Below are 20,844 nucleotides of genomic sequence, written 5' to 3' on the forward strand. Positions count from 1 at the left end.
TACTGAGGAACTGCAGTGAATATACTTGTAGATCAGTAAGATGAGTTTTAACTGTATGCAGAAACAGATAGGGAGCCAATTAAGTGACTTGAGAGGGGTAATATAGGCATAGCAACAATGATGGAATATGAGGTGTACAGCAAGAGTTCTGAACAGATTGAAGGGGAGAGAGAGTTTAGCAGAAGGCCAGTGAGAAGCAGGATGCAATAGTCTAGGCGTGAGGTGATGAGGGTATAGATGAGAGTCTTGGCAGTGTGCTCAGAACAGAAGGGTCAGATTTTAGCGATATTGTAGAGAGAGAAATTTTGGCAGTCTGTTGAACATGTGAAGAGAAGGAGAGAGATGAGTCAAAGATTACTCCAAGGTTGGAAGTTAAGAGGTGATAAGGTCATCCCAGTCAAGATGGTGTTGGAGACAGCCGCACGCAAAGAGCTCTCTCCCTCCCTGTTACCTCTGGAGAAAGCTGCTGGTGACTTGCCTATTTTCATAATGGGGAAGTGCAAGGAGCTTCGCGGGCTATACCTCCAGCGGCCTCAACTCCTCAGCGGCTGATCCAGATGACTTTGCAGGGATTGACTCGGCGCAGAACGCAGGAGATACAGTCGATTACGGAAGCAACCTCGCATCTGAGCAGCCAGGTTTGCTCATGGGTGGGTAAAGTGTACATGAAAAAAAAGATGTCACATGACGCAAAAGGGTCCAAAAAACCCGTATTTTTATTTATTTCCATAACATCCATCATTGGGTGTGGCCTTAACTTTCATATGTACTTCTAACTAGTTTACCCAGAACCATACGAAAAGCAGGCGTTTTTGTAGGAAAAATCTACAAAATACTGCACCCTCATGTCCTACACTATCCTTTCCATAGCGCCCCCTACAGCCCACGAGTGCCACTGTTCACAGCTAACGGGGGAGCTTAGCATAGATGAGGCTTCATTGAGCCCGGACCAGTGTCAGGCCCCTCTCCAGCCCAGATTGGTCAGTCTCACACTGCAGGTGGTGGTTGAACCTCCTGGAAGAGAGGAGGAAATGCCAAGTTCTGGAGGAATGCCTGGGGGACCCTGTAAGGTTGGAAACCCAAGCGGAAATTTAACAACTATTTCCAACACTGAGATTGAAGAAATAAAAGAATCTAGAACAGAGATCTTACATTATGGAGAGTTAGTAAAACCGACCATCATGAATATGGAAGCCATTTGGAAAGCAATAGAAAACATGGACTCCAACCCGAAAAAAGCGGTAACTGTGTTGAGAAATGATTGTGGTCAGATTAGCTCTAGGGTGAATGTCCACAGTGAAACTCTGAAAGGGCATGGTGAAACTATTCAAAAATATGAGCAACAGATCACACAGGTTAAAGATTTACAATTAGAAATTGTTAAGGAAAGATCTATAATTCAAAAAATAACTGGAGTATATAGAAAATTTCCAAAGGAAAAATAATTTGAGATTTATAAATTTTCCAGGAAACTACAGACCAGTGAGTCTGACTTTGGTACCAGGAAAGATGGTAGAGGCACTGATAAAGGACCGCATCATTGATTACCTTGATGGACATAAACTGATGAGGACCAGCCAGCACGGCTTCAGCTAAGGAAGATCTTGTTTGACAAACTTACTGCACTTCTTCGAAGGAGTAAATAGGCAGATAGACAAGGGTGACCCAGTCAACATCGTATATCTAGATTTTCAGAAGCCATGGAATCGAGGGATTAAAAACTGGTAGGAAAAGCGTCACGAGTGGAGTGCCGCAGGGTTCGGTGCTTGGGCCTGTGGTCTTCAACATATTTATAAACGACCTAGAAATTGGCACGATGAGTAAGGTGATTAAATTTGTGGATGATACAAAGTTATTCAGAGTAGTGAGGACACAGAAGGATTGCGAAGACCTGCAACGAGACATAAACACACTCGAAGAATGGCCCGCGAAATGGCAAATGAGGTTCAATGTGGATATGTGCAAGGTGATGCATATCGGTAACAAAAATCATATGCATGAATACAGGATGTTCGGTGCTATACTCGAAGAGAGCCTCCAGGAAAGAGACTTATAGACAAGTCAATGAAACTGTCCGCGCAATGCAAGGCAGCAGCGAAAAGGGCAAACAGAATGCTAGGAATGATTAAGAAGGGGATCACAAACAGATCTGAAAAGATTATCATGCCGTTGTACCAGGCCATGGTACGCCCCCACCTGGAATACTGCGTCCAACACTGGCAGCTGTACATGAAAAAGGACTTAGTACTACTCAAAAGGGTCCAGAGAAGAGTGACAAAAATGGTTAAGGGACTGGAGGAGTTGCCATACAATGAGAGGCTAGAGAAACTGGCCTCTTCTCCCTTGAAAAGAGGAGACATGATCGAAACATTCAAGATACTGAAGGGAATTGATTTAGTAGAGAATGAGATTGTTCACCCTCTCCAAGGTGAAGGGAACGAGAGGCACTCACTAAAGTTAAAAGGGAATAGATTCCGTACAAACGTAAGGAAGTTCTTCTTCACCCAGAGTGCCAGAAATCCAGAAATCTGGAACGCTCTTCCAGAGGCTGTTATAGGGGAAAGCACCCTTCAGGGATTCAAGAAAAGGTTGGATAAGTTCCTGCTGGAAAAGAACATACGCAGGTAAGGCTAGACTCAAATAGGGCACTAGTCTTTGACCTAAAGGCCGCTACGTGAGCAGACTGCTGGGCACGATGGACCACTGGTTTGACCCAGCAGTGGCAAATCTTATGTTCCTAACTGTCCAGTAATTTCAGCTATTGAGATGATATGTAGATTAGCCCAAGGTTGAGAGCTAACAAGAGAAGAAGGATGATGGTGTTCACAGAAATAGAGAACGGGAGAAATGGATTTAGATGGAAAGATAAGTAGCTCAATCTTGGCCATGTTTAATTTTAGATGGTGGAAAGACATGCCGATGACATTCTACTCCTACTACCTGGAGAGAAATGGAGGATCGACTGCAAGTAGTGATGACGATTATGAAGGAATGGATGGAGAGTAGCAGGTTAAAACTGAATGTACAAAAAACAAAAATAATGCTAGTCCGGAGACCACAGGCACAGGAAGCTCCAGGGTCTTTACAGCTCTGGGACACCCCGATAAAGCTCTCTGAGGTAAAGTATTGTGGTGGATTCAAATTTGACTTTTAAAAGTCATGTTCAGGAATTGATTAAAAAAAAGATTTTTTTCAGATTGCGCCTTTTCAATAAGACATTGACCGTCTTTGTCTCCAAGCATATTTAGGGTCATTTTGCAGTCAATGGTCCTATCATGTCTGGACTATTGCAATCTTGTGCTCTTGGATTTACCAATAACCCTGTTGAGTGCATTACAGGTTGCCCAAAATTCAGTAGTTAGAACTCTTTCCCATTTGGAGAGGACTGAGCATGTCACAGAATACTCTGGGCCTCTTTTACAAAGCCGCACAGCAACAGCCCCGAAGCCCTTTAAATCTCTATGGGCTTGGGGGCCATTACCGCAGTGGCCCGTGCTAAACGGTTTCGTAAAAGAGGCCCTATGTGAAGCTATACTGGTTGAAGTTAGGTCGCATATATTTCAGGTTGCTTGTGATGGTCTACTTGTGTTTGAATGGTTTGGTTCCTGCTAGTTTGGTGGGTACTATTTAGGCTTATGTCCCTTTATCAAAATTGCACTCTGTCCATCATGGCGGGAATTGAGACTGAATTCTTCACGTGTTACTATGTTTTCATGTAGGGGACCCCAGGAATGGAATCTTCTACCCTTGTATATCAGAAATCAATGGAATCTTAATGGGTTTAAGAAGTCATTGAAGAGACATTTATTTTGCAATACGAAATATGGGCATTAAGGCATCTGTTGTGGTGTAAGCGCTGGTCACTTATTTTGGGAAAAACAGGTTATAAAAAAAAAACAACAAAAAAAAAAACATCCAGGTAGCGATTTTAGATGAGCAGATTGAGACCTGGGATTGAATGTCTGTCAAGATTTTAGGTGTAGAAAGACAGATTTGTGAGTTGTTGGCATAGAGTTGATACTGAAAGCCATGGGAGGACATTAGAGCATTGAGGGAAGAAGTATACATGGAAAAAAAAGTGGTTGCAAGAGAGAGCCCTGAAGTACAGTGGAAGAAGATCCATCACAGCATATGCTAAAGGTGCAATGGGAAAAATAGGAAGAAAAATATGTGATAACAAGAGCCCTGAAATCCAAGCAAGGACTTCATATCGATGAGTAGGTGCTGATTTACTGTGTCAAAAGCTAGATCAAGATCAAGAAGGATGAGGACAAAGTAGAGGCCTTTGGATTTGGCCAGGAGCAGGTTATTGGAGACTTTTGTAAGGGCAGTTTTTGTAGAATGAAGAGTGCGAAATAATGATTGAAGCAGGTCAAGGATATCTTGAGATGAAAGAAAGTCATGACAACGGTAGTGAACGGCATGTTCAAATAAGTTGGGGAGGAAGGAGATAGGACAATAGTTGGAAGGGCAGGTAAGGTCCAGCGAGGGTTTTTGTTTTTTTTTGAGTGGTGTAACAGCAGCATGTTTGATGGTGTCGATCACAGATAGAAATAGGAGAGATAATGGTAAGTAGATGGATGGGATCTGAGGAACAGGTGGTGAGTTTGGAGGATAAAAAAATGTGCAGTTTGCTCCTCAGTAATTTCAGAAAATGAAGATAAGGTGGCAAGGGATGAGGGGGGTTAGTAAAACGGGCTGAAGGAGGTGGTTTAGTTCAGAACTCAAGGCTAATTTTGTGAACCTTGTCGTAGAAGTGACAGGGGATGGAGGTGGGGGGACCTTGGGTAAGGAGTTCAACGTGACAAAGAGGTGTTGAGGGTTGGAGCTGAGAAAGTCAGTCAGGTGGGTGTAGTAATCTTGTTTGGCAAGTAAGAGAGCAGACTGGAGGAGGTCAGGAGGAACTTCAAACAACGGGATTTGAGCCAGAGCCATTTAGCATCCCTGGCACAGGAGCGTAAGTAGCGGATTTTAGAGTTTAGCCAGTTTGGGGGTTTGGGGCACCTTACAGAGTGTGGGGTAGGGGGAGCAAGAGTATTTAGAACAGAGGAGAGAGAGGTGTTGTATGAGGAGACTGCCTCATTTACAGACTTGTGTAGCAAAGTGGTAGAAAGGAGGGGCGAAACAGCGGTGGAGAAAGTACCAGGGTCGATGGCCTAGAGATTCCTAAAGGTACAGGTGGAGAGAACTAGGCTGGGGTTGATATCCCCAGTAGAGAGCAAAAGGGAAAAAGATTGGGAAGCAGCAGGAGACATAAGAACTATAAAATCATCGATGAAGTCAAATCATGTGACCATGCATAGACTTGATGTGTGTGCGCTCTCTTTTTTCTTATACCTGTACTTCCATAACTTAAGGGCATCATTTCATATGTGTCATCTTGGCAAAAATATGTCCTTGCCCATCAATTTTTATTGCAAATAAAATACATTTTTATTAATACTGCATGATCACCTGTAGTCAAAAACGATACACAGAGAAGGAAATCACTCACCACCTAGTTTGGACAAAATGGTTCCAGAAAACTCCCGACATGCTGAAAAGGCTTCTCGTCTCAGACACATTAACTTTCAGAGTGATCCAGACCCCAGTCAGGCCTTTCCTTCCCACTCCCATCTGGACATTTCGAGGGCTCCAGACCCCTGTCAGCCTTTTCTTTTCTGATACATTATCATAACGAGCGATCCACACTCCTGTCTCGTTGCTATGCAAGATGATTCAGAAGCCCAAATGGTGGTTTCCTTCCAGGCAAGAACTTGATTTCATAGATTCCTTGTAGAGAATTGTCGTATTTAAGACATTGTATTGCACAGTGACTCCAACAGTGGAAAAATGTCTTCACACAGGGCATAAAATGTAAAGGAAACTTTATTGTTCCAGAACCACAAAATAGACTTCTTTGGTTGTACAAATATCACTAGTTACAGTCTTGAGCTAATTCCCTATAGTTCCTCCCAAAGGAGAAATGACCCTGATCCCACCCCCTCCCCATTAGCCCACCCCCTAAGCCTCCAAGGAAATGCTGGCTGGAAAAACCCAGCACCTGATTGCTAGCTCATCACCCAAGGCGCAGAAGGGAGATTGGAGATCATTATTCCATGGAAGCAGTCCCTGATTTTGTGTCTTCTGAGCTGCACTCCAGTTAAAAGACAAAGCGCTAAAATTAGTAGATTAAAACTAAAGAAAAATACATCATAAATCAAAGAATTTAATTTTACTCGACACTCGACTCCGGCAGTTTTCATATCACAGTCCTTTCCCTGTCCCCATTCGATTGAGACCCATAAAACGTGGTTGAAATTCATGTAAAAATGAGGACATCCAGTCATTCAGGAAGTACATGTACAAAGTGCAGTCCTAGGCCAGGACAGAAGAGACACCTTACTTAACAGATGCTGCTGGCACCCTGAGGGCAAATGACAGCGCTTGTATGCTGAGGTACCTGTGTATGGCAGAGGGAATGAAGACAAGCAGTAAGCCCAGTACTCTCCTTTTTCTAACAGCTTTTGGCAGGAGAGGAAAACAGGTATCTGACTGACAGCAGTTAGCAATGCTGGGAGGCCTCAATCACCCAAAACATACAGGCACCGATAAATACACCCACCACCTCGTTCACAGCAAAGCATGGATACTAACCACCACCCAGGCACACCCACACCCACACCCACATATATACATAAATACAGCCTTGCAAAAAGGAAAGCGGAACCTAGAAATAGCACATGCAAAGCAGAAGGCTCCTTGCTGAAAGCTGCCAATCGAAACTCCCCTGGCAGAGATGAACCCAACCTCCTCTTGTGGATGAGCCTCTCACTGCCAGCATTCAGATATCTCAGACAACATGCAAGAAATTGAAGAGGCCAGGAAGTCTTTGCTCTTAGGACAGGACAAGCCACAAACTGCTAAACCAGACTTTCCTCGATATTGTGAAACCACCATTCATGCTTTCTGTGCCTTCCTGGGGAAAGAATCCCAGTACCTCCAAGCAGTTGTCAAATCAGAAAAGACCTGTCATGGCACAGCAATGCACAGAAGGATGGCAGGTAGCTCAGGAACTTATTTCTGAAAAAAGGAATGAAACTGGGACCATGACATGCCCATGGACTGGTGTCCTTCTGGTAGGAGTCAGACAGACATTTGGAAAATTGCCAGAAATCATTAACAGAAGATTCTGGCCTTTATTTGAGCCCCTGCCACACTGAAACTAAGCATTAAAATGATAACTTTCAGTCTTTCACCAGTGTTTAAAAATTTTAAAAAAAGATTTTCTGGGCCTGGTCAAGGGTAGTACGGTGCAGTGTTAAGTGGGAGACCTGGCTTCCATTCCTTGGGCTGGTTGGGGCTCAGAGTGCTGTGTCCACAGCTTAGAAAAGTGCATCCCAATTGGCAATACCTAGTGTGCCAAAAGGACATTGATAAAAACCTGCCGTCCTACCCTGTGCCCCCCCCAGAATCCAGTCCAGAAAGTGATGCATTTGAGAGCACGCAGCTTCTCTTGCATTCACTCAGTATTTAGAGACCCAGGACTTCGCCTCCTGCCAGTGGTCTGAGAATTTTAACCCCTTCCCTCCCCCCCCCCCCCCCCCCCCCCGGTGGCCTTGGAGCTCTAGTACTGCCCAGCTCTGTCAGCACTCCTGACCCTCCCCCCTCCCCGTTTTCCATTCAGGAAATCTGTCACAACCTCATGCATATCTTTAAAAATAGAGCCAAGTCCTTCATTCATGTCTCTCTAAGGCTAGCCCAGGTCCATGGGTCAGGCAGATGCTGTGAGGAATTCCCAGTCTCCCCTCTGCCCCCCATGATAGTCTGTGGTGGAGTTTCACAGTTCCAGATGGTGCTCTGAAGCAGGCTGTCCCTCTCTCTGCTATCAGGCACATTATGTGGGCACAGCAGTCTCCAAACTCCGCTGTGTCTGCCCAAGTTTCCTCTTGCTGCTGTAGACAGACATTTCTTGCAGTGCCGAGATGTTCTCTGCCGACTGCTGTTCTTCAACCTCGCCATCATCCTCCTGCGCCTGGGGAACTGAGCAAGAGCAAAAGAGACAGACAGACACAGGCATGAAATAGGCAGACTGGCACAGGGTGCCGATAATTATTTGATCATACAGGGATGTTGTCAGGATGCAGCAAGTGAATGAGCCACACATGCCTCTCTGCTCATATCCGCACATGAACCAGGACCAGGAAGCCTCTGCACTCAATTTTCTTATGTGATTGGGGAAAACAAAAAGCAGAAGATCGAAGAGTCCTTTCTTAATAACAGAAGCAAAGTGCTTTGGCGCCTAAGCGCCTGCGTCAGGGGCAATAATCACCAGCTGTAGCTTGAGTTTGACATACTTGTAGGTAAAATAAAGATATATCCATCCTCCTCTCAAGAGCCTCTGCAAGCACTGAAAACCAGCAATCTTGGCATGAAACTGAGTCTCATAGCCAAAACAGGTCTACTTGGGACCACTTTGCTTCTCTTATTAATAAAGGACTCTATATCTTCTGCTTTTTTGTCTTCCCTACGCTGTTACTGCAGTTGCTGTTTTGCCTCTATTTTTTGGGGACTGGATTCATATGTGAATGACAGATGTAAAATTTGATGTGTGACTTCACACAGCTTCACACCCTGTGCAGTATTTGCCATCTTTTGGTATCTGTTCCTTGTGAACCCAGACAAAGAAAAAGGCACTGCCAATGGCTGGAGCTCTGTGGTAACACTGCTGCTCTAATCTTTCTTTCCTTGAGGAAGGGGCTATCTTGGAGTCCTCTTGCAACACACACACTCAAGAGTTCTGCTCAACTTGGGCCATGCACTATCCACACCATTCATGAGAAACACACACTTTTCACAATGCAGAGAAGCCTACCCAAAGTTCAGAGCTGTCAAGTGAGGGCTCAGTCTGGATCAGAACAAAACAAAGCAAAGAGCTTCAGAATAGTAATCCACCTAGAGGAGACATACTGTGTACTAGGGTTCATAGACAACCCCGCGAAAGACAAAGGCGCGCGCTGACAACTGAGCGCAAGATGGAGGCACGCGCCAAAGAAAATTACAGTTTTTAGGGACTCCGACGGGGGGTTTTGTTGGGGAGCCCCCCCAGTTTACTTAATAGAGATAGCGCCGGCCTCCACATTTTACTGTAAACTTAACTTTTTCCCTAAAAACAGGGAAAAAGTGAAGTTTTCAGTAAAATGTGGGGGGTTACAACCCCCCACAACGCGGCGCGATCTCTATTAAGTAAAGTGGGGGGGTTCCCCCCCACACCCCCCCTGTCGGAGCCGTAAAAACAGTAATTTTCTGTGGTGCGCGCCTCCACGCTGCGCTCAATTGTCTGCGCGTGCCTTTGTCCCAGCGCGCTTTTGACCTGACACCGTGTACTAGGACATGACAGAGAACTTGTACCTACAGGAAAGGCGTATCAGGTCAACACAGGGATCTTATCCCTTTCATTTCCTGGGATACTATAGGAACCTTGTCCCCCTCAGGAGAGGGGCATCAGGACACCACAGTGACTTTGCACCTACTGTGACCAGTCAGGTACGATGCCTGCCAAGGTCCCAGTTAGGTCAGGGGAAAAAGTAAAGGGAAAAACCCGGAAGGGAAATTCCAAGGTCTCTCCTGGTCAGGATTCAGATATTTCCTTTGACCACCAGAGGGAGCCTGATATAGCTGGGAATGGGATAGGTGAGCTGTATCCAAGACACCACCGGGGGAGCCCAAGAACCTCCAGGTACACTGCTGACTCAGCCAGAGTAGGGCGGGGCCCTAGGGTATGTAAGCCAGTAGTGGAGATCAGACAGGCAGGCCAGCTAGGGAGAAGGTTCAAACCTTTTCTCCCTGAGGAGTCCCCTGGGCCAAGCAGGAGCAATGGACCCATGCCCATGGAGTTAACAGAAGCTGGTCAAGCTGAGGACTTGCCCTTATTGGATGTGGAACCCATGGATTGCCAAAAAGGTTTTGCAGAGTGTGCTACTGACTTTTCTGAGCCCATGCAGGTGGACCTAATTACTAGCTGCAAACAGTGAGTGTGAATTTTTGACTGCTTGCCTTTTGAACTATTTTGATTGTTTTTTTGCAAAGCTAGGAGTGTCATTTGGGGAGAGGTTTTGTTAACATCCTGGGTGGGATTTTGAAAGCCAGTCCTGTGGCTTGAATTTTGCTGAAATCAGTGCATTGAACTGAATGTTGGCAAATTGAGCAAGCTGCCTGGGAGCAGGCTTGCGTTGGCTCTGGGGAGAGCTGAAAAGCAGCTGCTATTTTGGGACTTGATTTTGTGCTGTTTTACTTTCTTGCCTTTTGCATTTTTGCTTTGCTGATGTTTGCTCTACTGACATTTTAGCAGCTGTAGTTATGAACTGCTTACCGTTATGAGGAATGAGTAAAGCTGAACTATTTTCTTACAAACCTCATTTGTGAGACTGATTTGTGAATTTCTGATTGAGTTCAGTCCAGTCCTGCAGGGTGACTCCATTTCGGGTCACACGCTGGTGTAATTCATCTAAGAAACCTGTTGGAGCGCTGTGGTGTCCCGCTCAGGCCACAGTGCTGGTTACACTACGAAAGACACACCAGGCCGCCACTGAGATCTTGTCTTCCTCAGGAAAGGAACACAAGGACTCCATCCCTTTAGTAGAGAGATGCTGGGACACCACAAGAACCTTATAGCTACAAAAGGGACATATCAGGTTGCTACTGGGATCTGATCTCCCTCAGGAAAAGAAATGCTGGGATGGGACATGGATCTGGTCTTTATCAGATGGGATACAACAGGAAGGACACTATACCTAGAGAAAATAGCTGCCAAAGGGGTCTTTCAACGTAATAGAAAAATCTAGTAAAATCTTATTCTCCTTACTGATTACAGACTTTTTGATGTAAAGACTATAGGAAGAATGGGCATGATAGAAAACCGTGGATCAGATCATAAGATCTTATAGCACCTTCCACTATTTTTTTAGGACCTCATCTGCGCAGTTGGTCAAGACGCAGGTATCAGTCACCCGCTTGTGGAGGCGGTCTTCCACAGTCCATGTCTCATCCAATGACACGTGGACAACACAATAATTAATATCTCCTCTAAAACATTATCACTGACACATATGCAAGTGTTACAAAGGGGTTTATCCTTTGTACCTACTGTACAGATGGACATGTTCTTTATTTTGAATGTTTAAATAAATTCTTTCGAATGCTTCGCTTAAAAGTGTTTTTTTGTGGACCACCCAATGTGCTCGGATCATTCTCAGGTGAAGCCACCTTTCCAGTGGGTCCCACCAGGCGCAGTAGATTCCTTGATAGAGATAGTCCAGAATGTTCTGTTCTGCCTACTTGACATTTGAACCTTTCATGCCTGGAATGGGAGGCATTATGAGATTTGCAAAAGGATACCTCTATAATAATCAAATCTGTAGACAAGAGCGGATCGGTGGTGATAATGAATAAGAATGCCTATATTGCAGAAATATAGAAATATGTTGCTGGAAGAAGACCCGACCCAGCAGATAAAAGCTGAGGTTGATGCTGCTTTGTTAGAGGCTTTGGCCTTAGGTTACATCACCCTAAAAAAATTTCAATTTATGAGTGTGCCGTTTCCAGTGATTCTTATAATGTACATATTACCTTAACAAAAGTGCTTAAGAATCTTAGACACCCACCGAGCCATAAGAATAGCCTTCCTGGGTCAGACCAATGGTCCATCAAGCCCAGTAGCCCGTTCTCACAGTGGCCAATCCAGGTCTCTAGTACCTGGCCAAAACCCAAGGAGTAGCAACATTCCATGCTACTGATTCAGGGCAAGCAATGGCTTCCCCCATGTCTTTCTCAATAACAGACTATGGACTTTTCCTCCAAAAACTTGTCCAAACCTTTCTTAAAACCAGCTATGCTATCCACTCTTACCACAACCTCTGGCAATGTGTTCCAGAGCTTAACTATTCTCTGAGTGAAAAAAAAATTCCTCCAATTGGTTTTAAAAGTATTTCCCTGTAACTTCAACGAGTGTCCCCTAGTCTTAGTAATTTTTGACGGAGTGAAAAATAGATCCATTCAGGATTTTGTAGACTTCAACCATATCTCCCCTCAGCCATCTCTTTTCCAAGCTGAAGAGCTCTAACCGTTTTAGTCTTTCCTCATACAAGGAGTTCCATCCCCTTTACCATCTTGGTCACTCTTTTTTGAACCTTTTCTAGCGCCACTATATCTTTCTTATACAATATCAATAAAAAGCCTTTTGGGCAATTTCTAATAAATTTATTGTCAATCAATCAATTTTTTAAGCTTTTTAAATTAAATACATTTATAAATAACATTTATATAACCACACCGTGCATATAAATAAATTCACCTATTCCCCATAAAATTCAAAGGAGAAAAAAAAAATCCCCAGTGAGATAGAAAAACCAGAGTGGATTTGAGTTCTTTCAACTACTGCTCCTTTCACTTTACCCCTACCAGTTCCCTAAAGTCTCAATATTGTATGCTGTAAGTTGCCTCAATGATAAAATTTCCAATGATCTTAGCTGCAACTGATATCTCCACCACTCCAATCCTTAATGAAAATTTTTCTTCAGCCAGCTCAACACCGCACTATGGTGATACCGCACTGTGTTTCACTGAAACAGCGTCTTCAGGAGTTGCAACTGCTTCAGGTTTTCATTGCACTATTCCATCGTATCATGCTGTTGTTTTATCATATAGCTGTACCAATGAGTTTCAAAGTCTTCCCATACCGGGAAGTTGCTAGGAGATTAGATTTTCTGTCCTTTTTTTCTAATAAAATTCAGAAAGTTGCTAATCTGCTTTCTGGGAACCCGTTATCAGTGGCTGAGGTCCCGTGTGCTGAACGTTTGACGGAATTTGAACCTGTAACCTGAGTCAGAGATAAAAATGGTTATTCAGGGGTTGAGGAGGACTGAATGCTCTATTGATCCGTGTCCTCCCAGGGTGTCAATTTCGCTCTCAATTTCTCAAAGCAGAAAAGCCTCCAAAGCTCAGCAGTGCACTCCAGGTACCTCCTTGCCTGTTTACACAGGCTACTGTGGTCACGGTGTCTGAGAAGACTTGGACTACCCTTCCTTTTAAGGCACTGTCCAGGATTCGCAGAGCTAATCGTATCACTCTCAGCTCCAAGCAATTGATTGACCACTTTCTTTGAAATAGGGACCACCGCCCTTACAACAGACATCCCTTGCAATGTTGAATAGACTGGTATCCACTGTCAGAGCTGTCCACTGGGAGATATAGAAACATAGAAAATGACGGTAGAAAAATGCCTCGGCCCATCAAGTCTGCCCACTCTAATGACCCACCCCCCAACTTCACCCCTCAAGAGATCCCACATGCCTATCCCATTTTTTCTTAAAATCTGGCACGCTGCTGGCCTCAATCACCTGCAGTGGAAGTTCATTCCAATGATCAACCACCCTTTTGGTGAAGAAATACTTCCTGATGTCACCATGAAATTTCCCGCCCCTGATTTTCAGCGGATGCCCTCTTGTGGCCGTGGGACCTTTAAGAAAGAAGATATCATCTTCCACCTCGATACAGCCTGTGATATATTTAAATGTCTCAATCATGTCTCCTCTCTCTCTCTACGTTCCTCGAGTGAGTATAGCTGCAATTTAACTCAGCCTTTCCTCATATGGGAGATCCTTGTGGCTATTCAAGGACCATGGCTCCAGCCACCAGTCCTTGCCTGACCATAGCAGCAGGAGGTCCAGGGTGTCCACTTGCAGAGACCACAAGAGGATTGGCTCCTGTAGCGGGCACAAGTGCACTCTTGCCAGGGAACCACATCTATTGTGCTACCATGGATCCTAGCAGTTGAAGATACTGCCAAGCTATGGGGCCTGGCAGGACATGAATCTCCAGAATTTGCATCAGGAGATTCCAGGAGGAAGATCCTGTTCTGTGCCGTCTCGAAACGGATTTCCAGGAAGTTGACTACCCAGCTCAACATCTGCAGAGCCTGGACTACTTGCTCTACTGCTGCCGCTCCCTTGTCCTTCAAGGGTGCTCTTATGAGCCAACCATCCAGATAAATATGCACCTGAATTCCCGCCTTGTAGAGGTGCGCTGCCACAACAATCATCACATTGGTAAAGATTTGTGGTGCTGTTAAGAACATAAGAACATAAGAATTTGCCTCCGCTGGGTCAGACCAGAGGTCCATCGCGCCCAGCAGTCCGCACCCGCGGCGGCCCATCAGGTCCATGACCTGTCATGTTATCTTGATTTAGCCCTAGCCCCCTTGTTTTCATCTATACTCTTTCCATACTCTTATCTACCCTTATCTGTATCCCTCAATCCCCCTATCCTTCAGGAATCCGTTCAATCCCTCTTTGAATCTCTGTAGTGTACTCTGCCTGACCACTTCCTCCGGGAGCGCGTTCCATGTGTCCACAACCCTCTGTGTGAAGAAGAACCTCCTGGCATTTGTTCTAAACTTCTCCCCTTCTAGTTTCTCTGAGTGCCCTCTTGTGCCTGTGGTTTCCCGTAGTTTGAAGAATCTATCCTTGTCTACCTTCTCCATGCCCTTCATGATCTTGAAAGTTTCTATCATGTCCCCCCTAAGCCTCCTCTTTTCCAGGGAGAAGAGCCCCACCTTGTCCAGCCTGTCAGCGTATGAACAGTCCTCCATACCATTTATCAATTTCGTAGCTCTTCTCTGGACCTTCTCAAGTATCGCCATGTCTTTCTTGAGGTACGGCGACCAATATTGGACGCAGTACTCTAGATGCGGGCGCACCATTGCACGATATAGTGGCATGATGACTTCCTTCGTCCTGGTTGTAATTCCCTTCTTAATGATGCCCAGCATTCTGTTAGCTTTCTTCGAGGCCGCTGCACATTGCGCTGATGATTTCATGGTTGTATCCACTAGCACACCCAAGTCTTTTTCAAGATTACTCTCCCCCAGCAATGTTCCCCCCATTTTGTAGCTGTACCTCGGGTTCCTTTTCCCTATATGCATGACCTTACATTTTTCTATGTTAAAGCACATTTGCCATTTGTTTGCCCACTCTTCCAGTTTGCTTAGGTCCCTTTGCAGGTCTTCGCACTCCTTTGTGTTCCTAACTCTGCTGCAGTTTGGTGTCATCAGCAAATTTTATAACTTCACACCTCGTTCCCGTTTCCAAGTCATTGATATATATATTGAACAGCAGTGGTCCCAGCACTGACCCCTGTGGAACACCGCTTGTGACCCTCTGCCAGTCGGAGTATTGGCCCTTCACTCCAACCCTTTGTTTTCTGTCAGCCACAGTGCCTGATCCATCTGTGTACATCCCCTCCCACCCCGTGGTTCGACAATTTCTTAAGTAGCCGTTCATGGGGGACCTTATCAAAGGCCTTTTGGAAGTCGAGATAAATGATATCTATGGATTCCCCTTTATCCATCAGGCTGTTTATCCCTTCAAAGAAGTGCAGTAGGTTTGTTTGGCACAATCTTCCCTTGCAGAAGCCATGTTGGCTCGGTTTCAGCTGTCCATTTCTTTCTATGTGCTCACAGATGCTATCCTTTATTAATGCTTCCATCATCTTGCCCGGAATCGAAGTCAAGCTCACCGGTCTGTAGTTCCCCGGGTCACCCCTCGATTCCTTTTTAAAGATAGGTGTGACATTCGCTAGCTTCCAGTCCTCTGGTACCTTCCCAGTGCTTAAGGATAGATTACAGATTTGTTGGAGTGTGTCTGCTATTTCCGTCCTCAGTTCCTTTAGTACCCTTGGGTGGATTCCGTCCGGACCCGGTGATTTGTCACTTTTCAATCTGTCTATCTGTCGGAGGACATCCTCATAGCTTACCTCTAGGGTCTCCAGTTTTTCATCCTGATCCCCACTTATGGTCTCCTCGGGTTCCGGTACATTGGAGGTGTCCTCACTTGTGAAGACCGACGAGAAGAACCGGTTTAGCCTATCGGCTACCTCTTTTTCCTCTTTAATCACTCCCTTTCTGTCTCCATCGTCTAATGGACCCACCTCCTCCCTCGCTGGTTGCTTCCCTTTCACGTATCTGAAGAACGCTTTGAAGTTCCTTGCTTCCCCAGCAAGCTTTTCTTCGTACTGTCTCTTAGCTTTTCTAACCAATCGGTGACATTCCTTTTGGTGTTTTTTGTGTTCCTTCCGGTTTTCCTCAGTTTGGTCCTTTTTCCATTTTCGGAAGGACACTTTCTTGTCCCCTATCGCCTTCTTCACTTCTTTTGTTGTCCATACCAGGTCTTTTGTTCGATTTTTTTTTTGCACCCCTTCCTAAACCTGGGGATGTACAGGTTTTGTGCTTCTTGCACCGTGTCCCTGAAAAGGGACCATGCTTCCTCTATGGTCCCCATCTTTCTAGAGCTGTTGCTGAGTTGCCAAATGGAAGAGCAGAGAACTGGACAATCTTGTCCAGAATATGAAACCTCAAGAACTTTCTGTGAGGCAGAAAAAATGAGAATATGCAAGTATGCCTCTGTTAGATCCAGAGAGGCAAGGTACTCCCCTGATGCAACCAAAGCAATGACCAACCACACCGTTTCCATGTGAATGTGAGGAATCTGAGGGCTGTGTTGACTGATTTTAGATCCAGAATTGGTCCCCAGTCTTCCCAGTCTCTTTTGGGCATGATGACGTATATGGAACATCAGCCCAATCACCATTCTCCATGTGGTGCAGGCTCTATGGCTTCTAGAGCAATGAGCCGCTGAACCGTCACCTGCACCAGGGCTGATTTTTCCAGCTTCCCTGCTGGAGAAGTGAGAAAGAGATCCAGGAGGGGCTGTTAGAATTCTATATTGTACCCCACTCCCAAATGACCTCCAGCACCCACTGATCTGAAGAGATCTGTGTCCAAACCTACCAGTACTCTATCATCCTGCCCCCACCCTGGGGGGAACAGCTGCAACCCTGGCATTATTACTGTTTCTTGAAAGCCACAAGAAGAGTGGGATCTGGACCCTTGGGAATGCCTGATACTCTCAAACCTTTGACTCTGGCCCTAGACTATATTCTGATTGGAGGATGCTCCCGAATACTGGTGAACCACCAGAAGCCACAAAAATTTCCCCTACCAAACCCCCTTACATTCCAGGGTCTGCTATCTGGTAAGGATTCTGGCTTGCAATCCACCTCATTAGCCATCAAAATCATCCATACCCTTGCTAAAGAGCAACTGTCCTTGAAAAGGGAGTTTGCTCAGGGTTGCCTTGGAGACCGAGTCTCTCGCCCATTGCCTAATCCAGAGCATTCCATAGGCGGAGATGGCATAAGCGGAAACCGACCTTACTCAAGACCCAGAGCATCTGCAAAATAATCAGCACTTCCAAGATAAACTAGGAGTTAAGAGTTGCTATCCAGATCCGAAGCCCAAATTAGCTGATAGTGGCAGGCCTGGCAATATAAGATGGTGCCGCTGCCATTTTCAGACCCAGCGCAGCAGATTTAAATTGTCTTTTGAGGACAAAATCTATTCTGCAGTCCTGTATATCCTTGAGGACTACACCCCCTTCACTAGGGAGTGAAGTATGCTTTATAACCTGCACCACCAGTGAATCCACTTTAGATATAGAAAACCGCTGCTGAATCTCAGCATCCATCGGGCAGAGCTTAGCCATGGACTTAGCTACCTGTAAGGGACCCTTGGGAACATTCCAGTGATTTTAGTATGTATGTATTTTAACATCTTAGTATATATTTATTTTATTCCAGTGGAGGTTCAGAAGCAACTCATGAAGGAAAGCGATTACCATTTACTACAGGAAGATCCTACTCCCAAACTGATGGAAAAGATAGAAGAGTTGACTAAGTACGGATTGAAGAAGGGGTATCTAACAGAAATGAAGTTTAGATATTTAAATCTTAGAACCCCTAAATGTCCGGCATTCTATACCCTCCCAAAAATACATAAGAGTTTAGATCATCCACCAGGCAGACCGATGATGTTGAGTCGAGGTTCTTTATTAGAGCCGTTGTCTAACTTCATAGATTATTTTCTACAACCACATGTGAAGACATCTCTTTCATATATCCAAGATTCAGGAGACTTCATAAAAAAGATATCCAGCCTTCAGTTCATAGAAAATGAGGAGATCTGGTTAGTAACACTCGACATTCAGTCATTATACACTGTAATCCCCCAACAAGAAGCTTTGCAAGTTATACAGAAGGATTTGAATCAGCAGATAGACAGTCAGATAGTTCCTACAGAGTTTCTGATTGAAATGACTAGGATTGCCATGTGGGAGAATTTTTTCAGGTTTGATGGTAAATACTACAAACAACAAACAGGAGTAGCGATGGGAGCTACGATGGCATCCTCAATCGCCAATCTGTTCACGTCCAATTTTGAAGCAGATTGGATTTTAGTAAATCCATTTACCGATAGATTTTCACTCTGGTCAAGATTCATAGATGACATATTTTTCATATGGAGAGAGGATTTCACAAGTTTGAACAAATTTACAGAATGGCTGAACAGTCACCATCCGACACACAGAACATAACATAACAAATGCTTACTACTGTACAAAGAAAGGAAACAGATTTCTTCATTGTGAAAGTTTCCATCCACAACATCTTAAAAACAATTTACCTATCTCACAATTCTTAAGGTATAGACGACTCTGCAGTACGGTAGCAGAATTTAAAGTACAATCTAAAATCTTAATGAGGAAATTACAGCAGCGAGGATATCCAAACCATGTTATTAATAAAGCCTATAAGAGGGCGTTATATGCAAATAGAGATTTAATGTTCCGTGATAAGGAACCAACAGTAATAGAAAAGACAATGACATGCACAGTTAAGTTTGACAAGAGATCTCATCAAGGCAGAATCCTGCATAAGCACTGGCCTCTAGTACAGATGCTACCACCGTTTAAAGAATGCAACCTTCGTATAGCTACAAGCGGGGAGTGGATTTTAAAGAACAGTTGAGTCCCGCTGAAATCAAATTTAAGCATGTGGTAGCTGTATGAATTGTACCATTATGGTAACATCAACTGAGTTTATAAACCCTTTAAACCACAAGAGGTATGCTTTTAAACATAAGACAACATGTACAACAACATTTGTGGTATACTGTATTGTGTGCCCGTGCTCTAAAGTTTACGTGGGCCAGACAATCAGACAGTTGAGGATCTGCTTAAATGAACATAGAAGTGCATTAAACAGAAAAGATTCACAAGCCCCTTTGGTGCAGCATTGTTTGGAATACCGGCATGATTTCTTCGAGCTTCAATGTTATGATTAGACATATAGAAAGTGATGTTCGTGGAGGGAATCGCCAATTGCATCTCCAACAAAAGGAGCAGTGATGGATCTATGAAGATGAGTCTGTGACATCAGGGGGCTTGAATATGGGCATTGATTGGTATTACTTTTATTAAATCACTTGAAGAAATAATACATACTGTTCTAGATATTTAACAGTACCGCGCTTTCTCAAAAATCCAATCTAAGATGGCTGGGGCAGAGCCAGCCTATCAGACGAGCGGCCTGTGTCCTCTACGTATAGATGTGGAGTGATTTGATGGGTGGAGCTCTCTTTATAACACGAAGGAGAATATACCACATTGAAGGGATGCTGGAGATGAAGCAAGAAGCTTAGTGAGTAACTTAATTTGAGACATTGCAGTGAGTGAATTTGATATAGACATCATTTATTTATTTATTTATGTTTACAGAAAAAACGCTGGAGGAAAGTGAAAGTTAAATAAGCCCTGAAGAAACGGTTTCTTACCATGAAACGTTGGCTACCCTTTAAAAATCACTTGTTCTCTTACAGTTATAAGCAACAACTAGTTTAGTCCTGCACCTAGAGTTGAATGTGGTATCTTGCACATTCTCTTCCGAAGTTTTTTGCCGATGATGTTGGAGGAGAAGGTTTGAGCGTTTATGCCTTACCTAAAAATTACCTGAGGCTTTTTCTTCCGTTGAGAGTGGGCTCTCTAGCTAAAAGAGTGGAGTATTTATATTGAATAGTTATTATTTATTTTATTTTAAAGATTTCTATTCCGCTTATATACTAAGCGGGTTACAATTGCCACATATATAAGAATAAAAACAAATTCAACAAATTACATTAAACCACCATCAAACTACCATCTCATATTCAGTCTTCATAGGAAAGGTATTAACATCTTCTCATTTTTTAAATTCTCAAATGTGAAATGCTCTTACAAATGAACTTGTCTTTAAAGGACTTAAAGTCTGCACACAAACTTTCATCGAGTTCCATAACCTTGGACCTGCCACAGAGACAGCTGCAGATTCGGATTGTAAAGCCTGATTTGTAATTGTGGATGCAAGGGAAAACAGGCAATCTGTTCTTTGATGCTGCTCATGAGCGAGCACTGAGATGTGGAGGCTTGAGGCAGCTCCGACTTTAGCTCTGGAGTTCCTTCGCAATCAAACCTTCGCACCCCCTGATCGTGATCAGACCCTCCCAGCTGAGATGCTGAATCTCCCAGAGCTGAGGACCCTGAATAAGAAATTAAAAGCATGGACTCTGAACCTTCATCCTCTGGGTCCACCAAAGCTTGGGTCTCCATGGCTCCTTGGGAAGGATCCTGCATCTTTTGCTACAAATCCTAACACTACCTCCGCTGAGGCCCCCACGGGGATAGGACGGCTTTTGAAACCTAAAAAGACTTCATACATCATGTGTATGAATTCAGGAGCAAGCCACTGCCCTGAGTGACCTGGCAGGATCTCCAATGCTGGCCTCTGGTGTTTGTCCACTGATACATGGCTGCACTTTGCCAGGTATGCCAAGTTCACCTTCTCCAGCTCCTGCTGGAATTTCTGGCCCAGAAAATGCTCCAACTGAGCACCAAAGTCACTAGAAGGGAAGGTGAAGCCTGAAGCTCCTGTCCACCCCTC

General features: G+C 44.4%; 1 protein-coding gene across 1 annotated transcript in view; it reads right to left on the reverse strand.

Moving 5' to 3' along the window:
* Window positions 1–5,850: 5,850 nt before the first annotated feature.
* LOC117355921 (protein scribble homolog) overlaps window positions 5,851–20,844 on the reverse strand; it is a 53,242-nt gene continuing 38,248 nt past the window's right edge. The window contains exons 6-7 of the mRNA XM_033935053.1: window positions 8,855–8,887; window positions 5,851–8,022 (exon numbers count right to left, since the gene is read on the reverse strand). Coding sequence (XP_033790944.1) covers window positions 8,883–8,887 — 5 coding nt within the window. The 3' untranslated portion in view covers window positions 5,851–8,022; window positions 8,855–8,882. The remainder of the gene's footprint in view (window positions 8,023–8,854; window positions 8,888–20,844) is intronic.

The sequence above is a fragment of the Geotrypetes seraphini genome, chromosome 2, assembly GCF_902459505.1.
Source record: "Geotrypetes seraphini chromosome 2, aGeoSer1.1, whole genome shotgun sequence".
Classification (NCBI taxonomy): domain Eukaryota; kingdom Metazoa; phylum Chordata; class Amphibia; order Gymnophiona; family Dermophiidae; genus Geotrypetes; species Geotrypetes seraphini.